This window comes from Elaeis guineensis, chromosome 3 (genome assembly GCF_000442705.2).
Source record: "Elaeis guineensis isolate ETL-2024a chromosome 3, EG11, whole genome shotgun sequence".
NCBI classification, from domain to species: Eukaryota; Viridiplantae; Streptophyta; class Magnoliopsida; order Arecales; family Arecaceae; genus Elaeis; species Elaeis guineensis.
Genome location: NC_025995.2, coordinates 118891402 through 118907446, shown reverse-complemented (window position 1 = coordinate 118907446; position 16045 = coordinate 118891402). Strand labels below are relative to the sequence as shown.

Genomic DNA, 16045 nt, shown 5'->3' with positions numbered 1-16045 from the left:
CGCCCTTCTATCGAGACGCACGGGGATCAGAACAGCGAGACATGGAACCCTAAAGGCTTTTTCTAGGCTGTTTCCTCTTCTCTTGTCTTTGGATTCCTGGAAGAAGTGGGGATCTGCGACCTCTGCTCCTAGGGCAGCCGAAACCAAGTGACTTTGTGGGAGAATAATAACTTTCCGTTTTCCCCCGCCTCAGCGGAATAGAGTTCCGAAGGAGAGACAACGAATCTCGTATATTTTCCGTTATTCTGTTCTAATTTTTTTCACTCGAAAGTCTCTCTTCGTAATCGTAGATCCCCTGTTGAATTAACGTGGCCGGTCGTTATTGATAGTCCACTAAGCAAGCGTTCTACATTGTTTTATTTTAACTATTCCACTTGCCAGTTCAAACCCCCCACCCCCCACCCCACAGGACTCCCGTTAAGTACACGTGTCCCGTTTTTATTCATTTGGATGCTCCTAGTCCACATAATTCAAAATATATATTTTGGATTTATTGAGTTTGAATGGCGATAAAAATGGAATGGTCCAGATAACCTTATCCAAAATCTATAACCGCATGGGAGGGACGGGACTTTTCTGTAGGTCATGAGATTTGATTCTACTCTCTGTTTCTAAAGAATAAATTTACTGAAAAAAATATTTAAAATGATATTGGATTCCTCATATCTTGTTTTATGATTAGAATACATTTGTTGTTGGTGCGTATGGTGCCTTTCTTGTTGACGTGAATAAAAACTATCTTAGTGCATCAATATTTTTTAGGCAAGGCACTATAAATTTTAAACAAAAATACAATTTAATATTACAAGGCATGTAATGAATGCGTTTTATAATGGGCATATCTAATATACATACTAAAGCAATGATTCTCAAAGCTATCCATTTGCTATGTGGATGTTATATTAATAAAGTTGTTAATAAAACTCTTTAATCTGAATTATAAATAAAACTCTTATTTAATATAATTCTTTATCAAAATATAAATAATATTAAATAACAAATTTTTATGAGTAATACCAAATTATATATTGATAATATTATTAATAGAACTCTTTAATTTCAATATTAGGCATGACTCTTATTTCATATTGTTCTTTGTCGAAAAATAAAATATGTTAAATAAAGAATTTTTCATTAGTATTGCTAAATTAAAATATAGAAAAAAATATTATTAGTAATTATATTTGTTTAATATCCGGTGATATTAATAAAAAATATTTTTTATTAATATTAAACCTTGCCTGCATGTCGTTAGATTATACTATATTTTTTATAATTTTTATTTTATTTTAATGATTATGATCTTATCTAAAGTATAAGTACGGTGATTAGTGAACATACTTTGTTTTTTGAAATTAATGAGCATACTATGTTATATTGAAATATGCACTAAATGCAATACTTTTATATTGCTTATTAATTATTACATATAGATTGGATCATGATTTTCTTATTTTATGATAATATATTATTTTATCAAATCTATGTATGTATGTACACCATTAGAATTAGAATTTTATATAGTCATAGCATATTATAATACTAATATCAAAAATTAAAAAAATAATTAGATTCTTATATCTTCCTTTGTTATATTTTATTTATGAGGTGGAAAAGAAAAAAAAAAAAATTGCATTCCATGCACCGCAGGTTATATACTAGTTTGTATATTATATGAATATCTATCCCATCTCTTCCTAACCCTCACCCTTTCCCCATTTTTTTTTTTTTTTTCCCTTCTTGTTACCTAAAGAAGATGGTATATATAGGTAGTGAGAATGTGAATCTTTATTCACAATAAGTGCCATTTGATCCACTTTGAAATGCATAGACGCATATTTTTCCAGATAGTCATCACAATGTCTTCTCAAAATCTCCATCAACCAAATTGAGCTTTTCTCTTAACCATTCGTAAATAGAATATGCAACAAGGTTTTTTTTTTTTTTTTTTTTTTTGCACATGATATTCTTTCACAATGACCAGGTTCAAACCTAGGAGGGAAAATAAATCCTGACGCAGATGCTAATCTAGTCAATTTAAAACAAATATAGTATTTTGATTGCTCCCAGTCCATATGGCCGGTGCTCAGAGTTTTAGAATGTCCTTCCCTCATTGACCTCTGAACAGGGAAAGCGATGTATTGCTTCCCCAAAGATTTTCTCACGAGGCCATGGGTGGATTCGCCTGCAGTCCCTTCTGTTTCTTATCCCTGAGATCACGTGCCATGTAATGCTTCCCTTCTATTTGACCTCCAAGCAAATGCATGGAAGCGTGAGTTGTTTTTGGGTCCAAGAAAGCAGCAAGGATACCTCTCTATCCATTTGGCGTTCGGACGCCTTCGGACCGGGGGCAGGCAATTGTCCCAGTCCACTTTCTAGTATGAACCGTACTTGGCTGCCGTAATTTTAGACAATAAAGCAGCCAATGGGCGTGCAAACCTATGCTTCCCTTTTTTTTTTTTTTTCTTTCCCGTTGGATGCTTTCTCGTCCATTAATGCCTTCAAACTTTGAGCATAACGTTTGTCGTCTTCTCTACTGAAGTTGGCAGAGGCGACAAGTGGCCGGATGATGCTGGTATAATTTTCGGACGCTATCCGGGTGGGGTTAAGCGCTATCCGGATTATATGTGGTGGTACAAAACAACCTCTACATTAGGGGGTTGATAGACGAAAAGACTGGTATAAGGATAATTAACCTCTCCTTGTGTTTCTTGTATATTTAAAAAGGAATTGTGACAAGTCAGAAGCTTGTCTAGAAACAGAAGGCAGAGATTCCCAGAATGAGAGTGCCTCCATATTTTTGCCAGTGTTTTTTTCCATATTGTTGATGCTCCATACGTTTTCCTTTTCCTATTGCTATGGAAGATACTTCTATCATGGTAGGCCATTCTTATTTATTTATTTTTCGAGGTTTCTCCCATTTAATTAGTGGTCTCCAAGCACACCTCAAGAGCAGGCTCTTTTGAAATCTACCATGTCCAAACTTCCTTGTCCTCTTCTATTTTTGCATTTAACATTCTACTTGACCGAATGAGGTCAGAGAGGAGTTGGATTTACCAGACGATAGGATTTTGATGTTTTTTTTTTGCACCGAATCCAATTCACTGACTATCCATTAAGCAGCACTGTCGTTGATCCATTTTAATTTGTCCAAATCCTCTCTTGTAAAGGGACGTAAGAATGAAGTCACCTTTTAGCTTGTCAAATGCATTCACAAAATCTAGTTCGGATAGAAACCCCTTTATTAATCTTCCTCTGGTAGTAGGTAACGATCTTAAAGTCAGCCAAAAGGAAGTCTAGGATGCCTCTCTTCCTGATAACGTACTTTGAGTCTGATCATTTTATTGAGCTCTCGGATAATTAGTAGTTAATCCCAAGGCTAACATTTTTCTATGATTTTGAATAAGCTATTCAAGATTTGAACGTCAAAAGGATGCTTGGCTGCTTTATTTCTTGGGGATAAAGGCCAGTAATATTTGGGTGGAAACAAAAAAACATCAAAAACCAAGATCCCACGACCATAAAACTTGGCTAAGTGAATTTTAAGTTAGACATAAATAGGAGCTAACCCATTAGCTGAAGTGCAAGGATTGCATCTTTCATGTGGAAGAAGGATTCACCTACCTGCATACGAACCGACTGTTGAATCATGCAATAATTGCTTTAAAATATGCACAAGTGGCTGAGAGAGTTTTGGATGTAATATTTGGGTGGAAACAAAAAACATCAAAAACCAAGATCTCACCACCATAAAACTTAGGCTAAGTGAATTTTAAGTTATACATAAATAGGGGCTAACCCATTAGCTAAAGTGCAAGGATTGTATCTTTCGTGCAGAAGAAAGATTCACCTACCTTCATACGAGTCAACTGTTGAATCATGCAATAACCGCTTTAAAGTATGCACGTGGCTGAGAGAGTTTTGGACTTTGGATTACTTTGAAACCTATGTAGGTTGCGCACCAACACATCCCTACAAAAGAAGAACGATCATTCTTTCATGCAAAAAATATAATATAAAATTTTATGTGCATGAATTAAATATGACGTGATTGCAGATTGGAGATAGTTTAGACTATCCAAGATTTGACTTACATAATCTGAAACCCAGACGATGGTCTTAGAAAATCCAGAAATAATTTTCTTAAGATCTCATTCTTTTATAGATAAATATTATTCAAAAAATTAATCAACTTTTCAATTGATCGATTTATCTATATTCTTATATTTTTTAAAATAGATAAGTTACTTTTTTATGGATAGTATTCATCTATGAAATGAGAAAAAAATTATCTACATCAATTTTTTACAAATATAAAAAAAATATTATAAAAAATATAAATAAATTTTAGTAATTTATCCAGAAAAATGATAATAGATTTCGAAGCTATTTTTTTATACATAAAAAAATATGAATAAATTAATTTTCTATCTAAATATTATCTAAGAAATATTTATCTAAAAATATTTAACAAAAAAATATAAATTTAAAATAATTTTTTTATCCATAAAAAATAGGCCCTGAAGGGTTAAAGTTTCTCGGATTGCATTGTATTTATCAAGGGGAAAAAAAAAAGAAAAAAAATTGTACGAGTCAACAACGAAGGTCTCGAGATCTTGTCGACATCGTTAAGAGCTTGACAAAGTGGTTGTATGTGCCCAATGCTTGTGGTCCCCGCGTGTCTCGCGTAAAAGTAAGTTTAATTCAGACTCAAAAAAAAAAAAAAAGTAAATAACAAAAAATATGACCACAAATGAACCATGTTCACTGAAAACTCGGCCTTCTATGGAACAATTGCTACGCATGCTGAACCTGGTCTGAACAGGAAAAGGCCTGTGCCGACCCACGAGGCCACAAAACTAGAAGCATGTGCTGTTGGACATTTGCTAGTATTATTTGTTCTCATAATAAAGTTTATAGAATTCACTTGTTTGATTAAAGTCCATTAAATTCCTTTTTTTTGGTAAAGAAGTCCATTAAATTCCTTTAATTGGTGCATGAATAATATGGAAGGAATCCGAATGAAATCCATCTATTCATTAGTGTGAAATGAAACTAAAAAATGGTTATTTTTTTAATGCTGTTAGCCAAAAGTCTAATAAAAGAGGCGTAAAGCATCATAAGTTGAGGGTATATTTTTGGAAGATAAATATGCAAACTATTTTTTGTAAGGATACATGATAAAACACTCTTAAAGTACTTACCTAAAAACCATATATTATCCTAGATGCAGACCTATCCTTGACCAACGTGCATTCTAAAATTTTGGCTCAACCAGATTTACTTAAAAATTATCAAAAAATCTCAAAACAAATATAATAGTAAATATACTTATTAGCTGCTGGAGGCATTAAGATCTTTGAGACTATCATTACATTGATAGAAATATGAGTTCTACGGGAAAGATTGATTTATGCCATGCAAAAGTTGAATGTTTCTTACATTCATTTGAGGAAGATTTTTTTTTTATAATTATTCGATGGTTATTGCTCCACCATTTATTGATGCCAATACCCATCTTTTTTTATATGATTACCGGCGAATGATGCATATTTTGTTTTCTATCGAAATTTTACATATCTACCAGGAAGGTAATAGTATTGTAGATTAGATGATACGTTATAGTGGTTAATCATACTCTATAATATGAGATTCTTCCACACATTCTTCATGTCAATTTTTGGATATTTTATTTTTTGATTTTTTATGGATGTATACATTCTTGTCTTAATTTGTTTTTTTTTCTTTTGATAGAAACTTGTCTTAATTTGTTAATCCATCCTTTATATACCAAAAAAATACTTATCAGAAGGTTGATGATGGCAAATATAAAAAAGAACTGCTAACATAGAAGATTGAGGGTGGAAAACTATACAACATGATCCTTACATCGGATCATTAATTCCCAAAAAATCTATTTTTTTTCATGAGATTAAAAATCTAATTATTTTTTCCTAATAAAAACCACTCTCCCATGTCCTTTGGGCTATTGGTATATTGTCAAGTTGGACCAATCAAATTCAGTTACAATCAAAAGAAAAAAAATTTCCAATGATATCATCATGCCGCTTAGATCGTTGAGAAACGAAGAGTAGCCCCTCCTGATAAATCTATATATACCTATTCAATAGAAAGGAGACAGAAAATTTAAACCCTCTTTAAAATTCAAAAAAAAAAAAAAAAAAAATCATACAAATATCCATATTTAAAAAAAAAAATAAAAGTTATTTAGAAAAAATATTTAAAAAAGCTATATATATCTTAAATATGTTAGAGATCACCATGTATAGAAAAATAAATAGTTTAGGAAGTGAGATCTCTTCCTACCAAATTAAGGAAGATGGATCAGACAAAAAAAAAAAATTCAGAAAGCAAAATTCTCCCTGCTAAATTAAAGAAGAGTGCAATAATTTTAAAATTACTCGCAGTTGGAGTATAGTCCGTCCCGCTCTGGTTAGTCTTGGCTAACCGTTTCCTGAAATCCGTCAAACGGGCTGCCGTCATTGCAATGATTTGATGCTTATGAATCCTACACATAGGTTGCCGGTTTCCATATTTTCAGAGTCCTGGCCGGACTCGACTTCCTGCTTCCTCCCTCGGCTCTTCGACAACCTGCAAAGAATCCCCTCCATATAAAATATCACTTTCCTTGGAATTCATCCGCCTTTTATACGCGCGTGTGGCCTGGGGAGAGAGAGAAGGGAGAGATGTCATCGCGGTCAGCAGCGGTGGCGGGGCGATGACGTTGGGGCTACCGGCGCTTCGCTCGGAGATCTACGGCGGCGGCGCTGCATTGCCAATCAAGGCGGTCCGACGCCGTCCGAGGGCGTCAATCTCGGGGTCGCGAGAGAAGGAGGCCAATTTCTTCCGGCGGATCTGGAGGACCCTTTTAGGGAGAGAAGTCGGGCTTTTCTTCCTGCTCTTCGTCTTGGCCGCCGCCTTCTTCTCTTTTGTCTTTCGCCTCAGCGAAGGTTCAAACTTTGGCCCTTTTCATCTCTCCTTTTCCGTCCCTCCTTCTCTCTTCATTGCTTCTTGTCGTTCTTTCTTGGGTCGTTCTTGATTCTTTTATGCGTTTTGTTTCTTTTTAACTCAAAGGTGTAATCTTGGATTCGTATCCATTATCTAGACGCCTCGGTTTGGCCAGTTGATCATGCTTTGAGTTAATACTACTTTGAATATATTGGTTTAACTACATTATTGTTGATTCTTGATCTTTCGTGCGTTTCTTTAACTCAAAGTTGCAATCTTGGAGCTTTTTTTTCCATCATGTTTATCGCTCGGTTTGGCCGGTTGGTCGTGATTTGAGAGCAGGAGTTCTTTGATTATATTACTTGAATTGGGTTATTGTTGATTCTTGATCTTTCTTATGTTTCTTCAACTCAAATTTGTAATCTTGTACGTTCCCGTTAACTTGTTAACTTGATGCCTTGTTTTGATCAGTCGATCATAATTTGAGAGGTAGCAGTACTTTGGTTCTGTTAGTTTGATTGAGTTATTGTTGACTATATAGTTTCATGCGCTTCTTTGACTCAAAGATGTAATCTTGGAAGATATCCATTATCTTGAATCTTGATGCCTCAGTTCAACAGTTGATCATGATTTGAACGGGTATTACATTGATTCTATTAGTTTAATTGCATCACTGTCAATTCCTGAGTTTTATGTCTGTCTTTAACTTTCAAAGATGTAATCTTGGAACATACCGATTATCTTGATGCCTTGGTTTGGCCAGTTGATCATGTTTTGTTTGCTTTTCAGTGATGATGGCAATGTTGTGAATGGGGGTATTTTATTTGTATTTTTTTGCGATCAATGGGAAGTAAGAAAGGTTGCAGCAAATTCACATTTTCCTTTGTAGAATATAATCATGCAACCAGATGTTTATGTTTCATTTGTTCATATAGTTAGAGAAACTATATGTATTGATCACTGTCAAGCATCTGTTTTGGGCCAGTCATTGTGGCTCCCGAAATCTTTATTTCGAAAACCCCCTCCAAAAAAAAAGACTTGTTATATATATGGAAAGATTGTTCTGTTCCCAAACAAGAGACCACTATCATATATCTTAAACCCATTTCTAGTAGATTCTCACTTCTTTATCATGGGGGCTTTCTTGCTTGCTGTGACAGGTCAAGTTAGGATGGATATGGAATCCACAGCTCATCAACACCCAGCAAGTAATGAACCTGGGATTCGGCATTCTGGGATATACTGGCAGACAAAGGCAATTCCCTCACCACATCCCTGTGGAAATTTCTCATATCCTCCTCCACCACATGATAAGAAGCGTACTGGCCCACGATGTGAGTTGAACTTGTCTATGATTATACTGCATTTTTTCTTGTCCAAGTTGTGGTAAAGTTTCACTCAAAAAAAAAAAAATTGTTGTAAAAATATATTAAGATTCTGATCGTTTTGTTCATCACCTTTCTTTAGCTTGTCCTGTTTGTTATGTTCCTGTGGAACAAGCAATGAATTCCATGCCAACTTCATCATCAGTATCACCTGTCCTTAAGGATCTAAATTATATCATTGAGGAAAACTCAGTCAAAAAAGAATCGAAAGGAGGCTCCACATTTGGTGGACATCCGACTCTGCAGCAGCGGAATGAGTCCTTTGATATAAAAGAGTCAATGACCGTGCATTGTGGGTATGTTTATTTGTATCTTCACTTTTTTCTCTTGCCTAAGTTAATTGGTAAAATACTCTTACCTTAGTTAGAACTTAGAACAGTATGTAGAAACTCTTTTCATTGATACCCAAACTCACTCAACATTTCCTGGCATCGATCAGATTTGTTAAGGGAAAAAAACCTGGATGTGGTACTCTGTTTGACATTAATGATGCTGATCTTCTTGAGATGGAGCAATGTCATGGAATAGTTGTTGCCTCAGCTATATTTGGTACCAGTTGTGCAGCAATTTTTTTTCTTCTTGATCCTACTCACCTTCTTCTTCATGCTAAATGATATGTTTCCTCTCATGACTATCCTTTTGACCAGGAAATTATGATATAATGCAACATCCCAAAAATATAAGTGAAGCTTCAAAGATGAGTGCATGCTTTTACATGTTTGTGGATGAACGGACTGCGGCCTACATAAACAACTCAACAGAACTGGACAGGACAAAAAGAGTTGGGCTGTGGAGAGTGATTGTTGTCCGGAACCTTCCCTATGTTGATCCAAGGCGTAATGGAAAGGTGCCATCTTCTCATAGTCTTCTTTTATAAGTCAGCTATATAGCCTCCACTCCATAATCACAGAACAAACGTTAGGATAAAGTTGGATAAGTGGTAATGCAAGCTTAAAAATACAATTTTACCTTTTTCTGAGCAATTTATCCACATCTTGCCTTTCAATGTTTTTTTTTTTTTTTAAATTATGAAATTCAACCTTTCTTAATACCCATAGTTCAACTTGCAAGCAGTTCTGTTGATTCTGTCTATTTATATCACTTTTGAGACTATAGTACAAGAAAAACTCAAAACTAAAATAGACTGTCCAAGTTTGTACAGATTGAATTGATATGATTTTGATACGTTTAATCTCATGGATTAAGTTGATACCATCTTGAGCTCATTTATTTCAAAATTAATTGCCTGTTCTCCAATCACCCTAGATGTAGGTTTTCCTCTCCTCCTTATTTTCACCAAAGTCTCATATGTAAATAATGAAGAATGAATCTGAAGTAGTGTATTTAATGCAGGCTCAGCCTAAGGCTGTTTCGTGCAGAAGTTGATATTCTTGCCCAAAGATAATGCATTTTGGTTTCATTGGGAATGTGCAAAATTGGAAATGGTTGCTATACTCTTCTGGATTTTAGAAGTAAATAACTGAAACATGTTGATTGAAACAAAATGTCTTGGTATACTTTAAACCATACTTGCACAAAGAGATCTTTTTATGCAAATATTTGCATGCCATAACCATTGGAAAGGGGGAGGATAATGAGTTTAGAGGAAAGAGAAAGGAGGGGAATTATCAGGAAATGAGACATAAAGCGAAAACAGAAAAAATGACTGTCAAAATATAGTAACTATACTTTCATAAAAGCAACAAGGAACTGATTCCATTTAGTTATTTTAGTAGCACCAAGGGGCAACCATTTAAGGAAACATTTTCTTTGAAAAAAAACAAAGACGTATATGTTGAATTTGACTTGATGCAAGGTCTAAAATTTTACTCCAAGACTTATGTTCTAACTTCCACATTTCCACTTTTCTAAAGACTAGCCTGCTTAAAACCAGGCAGCCTGCTTTCTGAATTCATAAAATTGTGACTTAAGTACTATTTCAGAGTATGGAGCTCTAATCTCTTGGATTTTTGTCGAGTAACCAAAGTACACATTTGAGGGAGATGGGAAAAAATTTCTTGCTGCTTATGAATTTACCAGTCTTGGTGTTTGAGATGCGGTTTTGCTAGTAAGTGTGTATTACGACAAGCCTCTAGTGATGCCAAAGGAGATTGTTAATGAATTAGGCTTAATGCTATCGGTCACATTCCTCCTCCATTTGAATAATGTTGCACTTCAAACCTTGAGGAGGTGTCATTTCTTTCAGATGATTGGTCATGCACCCTCTGTTATTCTCTGAAATAAAAGGCACCAATTGAGATAGTGGATCTGGGATATATTTTGGCAAAATTGGATTTTGAGATTGTTAATTTGGTGGATGAACAATTGCAGTATGAAAGCTAGTTTCTTTGTATATGCTACTTTGATATCTTAGTAGAAGTTCATAGTCATTTTTACTTTAAAGAGCTAATGTTTCTTTGTATGTATGCTTTGAGGATTCTTTATTGCTTTAAAAAAGCTTTTATCATCCAATGACTTGCTGATGGATCAATACCTGAAAATTATCATCCTACCTTTTTCATATTAATAAGTTAAATTAACTCTAAATGTATTATACTTATATGTATAATTCTGGTGATACTATTTATGTTTAACAGGTTCCCAAGCTTCTACTTCACAGACTTTTTCCTAATGTACGATATTCAATATGGATTGATGGAAAGCTTGAGCTTGTTGTGGATCCCTATCTTATACTAGAGCGGTAAACTTCATTTGTGCCAAGTTTGATGCTTCATGCATACAATTCAGAACCTATGGTTCAGATATATGCTAAACTTTAACTTGAATATGTAACTCTAGTTATGCATTTTATTTGTCCCTTACAGAAGTATCTTGATTTGTGTCCTTGATGTCGATTGATCTAGTCAAAACACTTTCACAAGTTAGTGTTGTTTTATGTTTTTTTGCTTTAATATTATATTACTGAATTTGGGTTAATCTTGATATGATCTGGCAAGAATAATGTCAGGCCTGTTATCATGCAAAACTCTACATCTCATCCACTCCCTTATTTCTTTATAAAGTTCCTTACTATTCAACACTTCTTTATCCTGGACAAACACATGGTGTATGATCTCCTCCATTATATTGTATCTGGGGTGTTAATGCACTTACCACCACCATGACCACAGCACCTGTGTCATACATCTCCATCACTTTTGCCCTCAGTTAGTGTCCATCTTTCCTACATTTATATTTGAATGAATTGAGAAGGGATCGGTGTCAACCTAGAAATGTTCATGGAATGCTTGTAGGACATGTTTAAAGTTTCATTGAAGCATATATAGGTCTTGTTTGCAGGTTTATTGCAGGCATTTTTAAATTGAGAATTCAATTCAAGTTAATGACTAGATTTAACAGAAAGGGAACATTTCTTGCTACTAGTTGTAATGCACTAGAGTGCAGTACATGCGATGTACATATGCTTTTAATTGTTTAAGATAAACTATGCTCAGCTAAATAAATAATAAATGCCAGACGAAGGATTTGAGCCTTCCACCTTGTGGTTAAAAAGCCACGTGCTCTAACCAACATGGGATGAGAAATAAAGATGGCAAGCAGGATAGAAAAATGTGGGTAGGGAGCCTTGGATGGTTAGATAAACCTCAAGCATGGTCACATTACAGGATATTATATCGTAAAATATGTGTAGACGCATGGCTGCTAAAGATCTAAGATTTAGGATAAGTTAAATAAACTTGGAACTTATTGCCATTTTTTCTAATGCATAATGTCTCATCTTCACCTCCTGGTTAAGAAGTATTTCTCCTCCTTTCTTGAAAGTTATTAGAGTCCAGATATGCTAAGATATCTTTTTTAGTCTTTGAATTCTTTCTTCTTGCTAAATTAAATTTTCTCACCTGTTGTTTTTGAAGTTAGCATGAGTGGCTTTGTTACTATGTACTATTCTCCTTTTCTTATTCTCAAATTCCAGCAATTTTAGAAGCCCTTCTACTGTAGAAGCCTATATGGAGTCATTTGATTAGGATATTTTTGGGATCCACTTTTAGATAGTTTTAAGGATAAGGATTTTTAAGGATGCAGCTCCTTTGAATGTGTTAATGGGGGCATGCTTGCATGGGCTGTTATATTTTTAAGCTTTTGCATCAGTTGCTTGTTTTCGCACTTTTGTATTACCATATGCCAATTGCATTACTAGCAGAACTCGATAGGATATAACATGAGTTGGCTTTTCAATGATGGAAAGATTATAGCAAAAAGAAAAGGGTTGAAATGGTTTAGATAGTTTAGTAGTGATTAGGACGTTGAGGTAGATTTCTGTGTAAAACCATAAAAGAAAATTAAAAACAAATTTATTTGATGAAGCTTAGAAGATGCTTAGGAGCCTTCAGCTATCATGCATAATGTGATGGACAACCAACTGACATGGTATGCTTATGTGTAAAAATGATGGATAACTAAATGCTGGCCAAGGAATTGAAGTGGGATTCTGGGTTCATGGGCCTCCCAGTGAAAAGGATCTTTTGCCTGTCATGGCATGGATGCAGTCTTCCAGAAAGGGTAAAATGAATCTCAATATGCTAGCAGCTTTATCTCTCATAAGAATTCAATGACTGCATGACTACAAGAATTTTAAAGTCTCCAGTAGATCGGAGAAGGCTTTTGATTGTAACTTCTGTTACATGTCATGCCTATATGTGTCGTGCCTGCTAAAAGCCTAAAATAGTCATCGATCATTTGCATGATGAGTTTTTACCTCATCATCTTTTTCAATATTAACAATTGATAAATCAGTGTCCTCAAGCTTTATTATTTATTTATTTATTTATGTTTTGCCATGACGTTTTGAGTGCATCAAACCCTGGACATCATTTTTTCTGATGCGCTTCCCTTGTAAGATCCCTCTTTAGCAAGAAAAGAGAGATATCCCCCATCTTTGGACTCAGATTAGGTGTGCACCGGCCAGCTAATGTGCTCAGAGTTGGGTGGATTTATGGATTTTCTTTATATTTCTCATCAAGAAATATGATGACTACTAAGCTTGCTTCTCTTGCAGCACAATCAACAGTATATACATAGGCATCTGCTTCTTTTGATAGTTGCCCTTCAAAAAAAACATCTGATTGTAATGCTATTCGTTTATTCAAATTGCATTTTATGTCTGTTTGTTGGTTGTATTATCATACTAGTTTGGTTGAGATATGGAACTAAAACTTCTGGATTTATAGTTTGAATATTGTTGTACCATGACCTTAGTAATTATGCAACTTATTACTCCTACAGTTTTCTCAATTTCAATATGCTGACCTGTTTATTTATTTATTTATTCGTTTTAAATAAATTGAGGATGTTATTTCTCTGTTTCAGATTCTTGTGGCGTGAGAATGCCACTTTTGCAATCTCTAGGCATTATAGACGGTTTGATGTTTTTGAGGAAGGAAAGGCTAATAAAGCTGCTAAAAAATATGGTAATGCCTCCATTGATGCACAACTCGAGTTTTATAGAAGAGAGGGTTTGACTCACTATTCTCCAGACAAGCTTCCTATAACAAGTGGTGAGTGCAGGATCATGCTTTGGCATTTTCTTTTCATTTACATCTGATGACTTTTTCTATGACTTCTGAGGCTTGCAGATGTCCCTGAAGGCTGTGTAATACTCAGAGAACATATCCCCATTACCAACCTCTTCACATGCCTCTGGTTCAATGAAGTTGACCGTTTTACTTCAAGGGATCAACTTAGTTTCAGCACGGTGAGGGACAAAATAATGGCTAAAGTAGATTTGAAGCTCAACATGTTTGATGACTGTCAAAGACGTAACTTTGTTAATCAGGTAGCAACAGTCTTTTTGTTATTTTAGTGAAATTTCATGGTCATTTTCAATCCCAATCTTCAGGTTCTCATCATTCTCTGTAATCCTAGACAATACAATCTGTGTTGTATTGGTAAACTTCTTCCTTTTTATGTGATACATACTAAAAATTGGTGTTTATTTGTTCTTTTCTCTATTTAATTAATTTAATTAATTTATTGTTGGCATGTAAGGTATATCATAAAGATGTGATGCAACAAAAAAGCAGTCATCGTCCACCGGTATCATCTAATGAATCATCTGGTAAGTCACAATCAGACAGGACCACAAGATTTCAACAGAGGAAGCCAGTTGGAAATGGGAGGTATAAGAAACCACGTTCGGGACATCGACACCCCAGCAGCAACACATTGTAGATTGTTCCAATACATTTTTTCATGTTCCAGGGTGCCTAACCACAGATCAAGGTGCATGGCAATTGCACTTCAGCAGGCGTGGAATTGTTATTATCTTATCTTTTTTTTTTTTTTTTTGGTAATAAGCTGATTCAAAATAAACTGCATACAAGCTGATTAAAGGAAAACAGGTTTGTTATTTTTATTTTTTGTTTTCTTTCGCTGGAGGCAGCGAGGGTGTGGAAAGGGTGAGAGGATGGAGCTGCAGATGTTAAGGTGGGCGTGCTTAGGCAAACTTGAATTGTCCTCAGCCAGAGGTCATGTAATTTGTACTGCAAAGAAAAATAGTTCTTAGCTCTTTTTGAATATACCACAAACAAACTCCTTCCAAGTATCATATTTTTCCCCATCCTACTTGTTTTTTCTTTTTATTATTATGTTCGGTAACAATTTTATCCCTTCTGACTTTCACGAAGTCGAGTTACTTTGGCAGATTCATTACCATCAATAGATAAAATGGATGCTTGCAGTTTAACCCACCTATTTTCTTTTAATTTCATTTCCTGGTTCTCAATCTTATAAATAAATCTTACAGCAATTCTTTGTTTTTTTAAGGAGGAAAAAAAGAGAAATAGAAGTGGATTCTTTTTATCAAAATATGTACAGATAATAGAAATTCTTTTAACTCAGGAACGTTCCAGGATGGTGATTCAATTCTGGACTTTTATTATATAGAAAATATACATAGACAATCATCTAGAATTGATCTTAATGATCATTTTTTTCAATTATCGAGTGACATGGTCTGCATATTTTAAATTTTAATTAAAAAATAGGAGATCGTGTTTTGTGGTTGCATTTGATGGTCTCCTGTCGGTGGTGGTGGTCTCTTTGGAGGGTAGCCCACCCATTAAATTGTTGTGAGCTGGAAGAATGCGGCAAGCCAACCTATAGGTTGGCGATCAAGAGATGGACCAGCAGGTTTGAAAAGAATATACCAATCAATTAAAATATTACACTGCCCTAATGGCTTCTACTAATTGTTATAATGGCAACAAGAATGTATTATCACTATATTACTATGATATAATTAAAATACTGGATAAAGTATTATAGTTCTGGATAGTAGCAACATCAACGACACTAGACACTAGTAGCACACCAAAAAGAGAGAGAGAGAGAGAGAGAGAGAGTTTGGTTTAATTGTGAGACCGATACCATTCTCCGTTCCATTTTCAATTTGCTTGTCATCAAGAAAGGTGAAATCTAAATAGAAGCAATACACTAGATGTGACAGGAAGGTGAAAGAGAAGGTAGGCACTCCCCATCCCATCCTATAAATTATAGCATTAGTTAGCATATCATTGTTTATTACGTATTAAATAAAGGCTTTGATGTGCCCTTGGTTGGACTAGCTTAACTTGAGTAGATCATATTATACACTTATTTGCTGTTAGATGCCAGTTGAGACACTATGCAACAAAACTTTCTTTGTCCTACTATTTCCTACCTGGAACGATTCC

General features: G+C 34.8%; 1 protein-coding gene and 1 long non-coding RNA gene across 5 annotated transcripts in view; one reads left to right on the top strand and one right to left on the bottom strand.

Moving 5' to 3' along the window:
* Positions 1-16045, bottom strand: part of LOC140856633 (uncharacterized) — a 111161-nt gene that overhangs the window by 10411 nt on the left and 84705 nt on the right. The window lies entirely within an intron of this gene.
* On the top strand, positions 6563-14938 carry LOC105041464 (probable hexosyltransferase MUCI70). Its single transcript, XM_010918435.4, has 9 exons — positions 6563-6971; positions 8130-8303; positions 8437-8650; positions 8794-8903; positions 9002-9201; positions 10952-11055; positions 13683-13870; positions 13949-14148; positions 14361-14938. Exons 1-9 carry the CDS (start codon positions 6740-6742, stop codon positions 14541-14543), a joined length of 1605 nt encoding a protein of 534 aa, XP_010916737.1. The 5' UTR covers positions 6563-6739; the 3' UTR covers positions 14544-14938.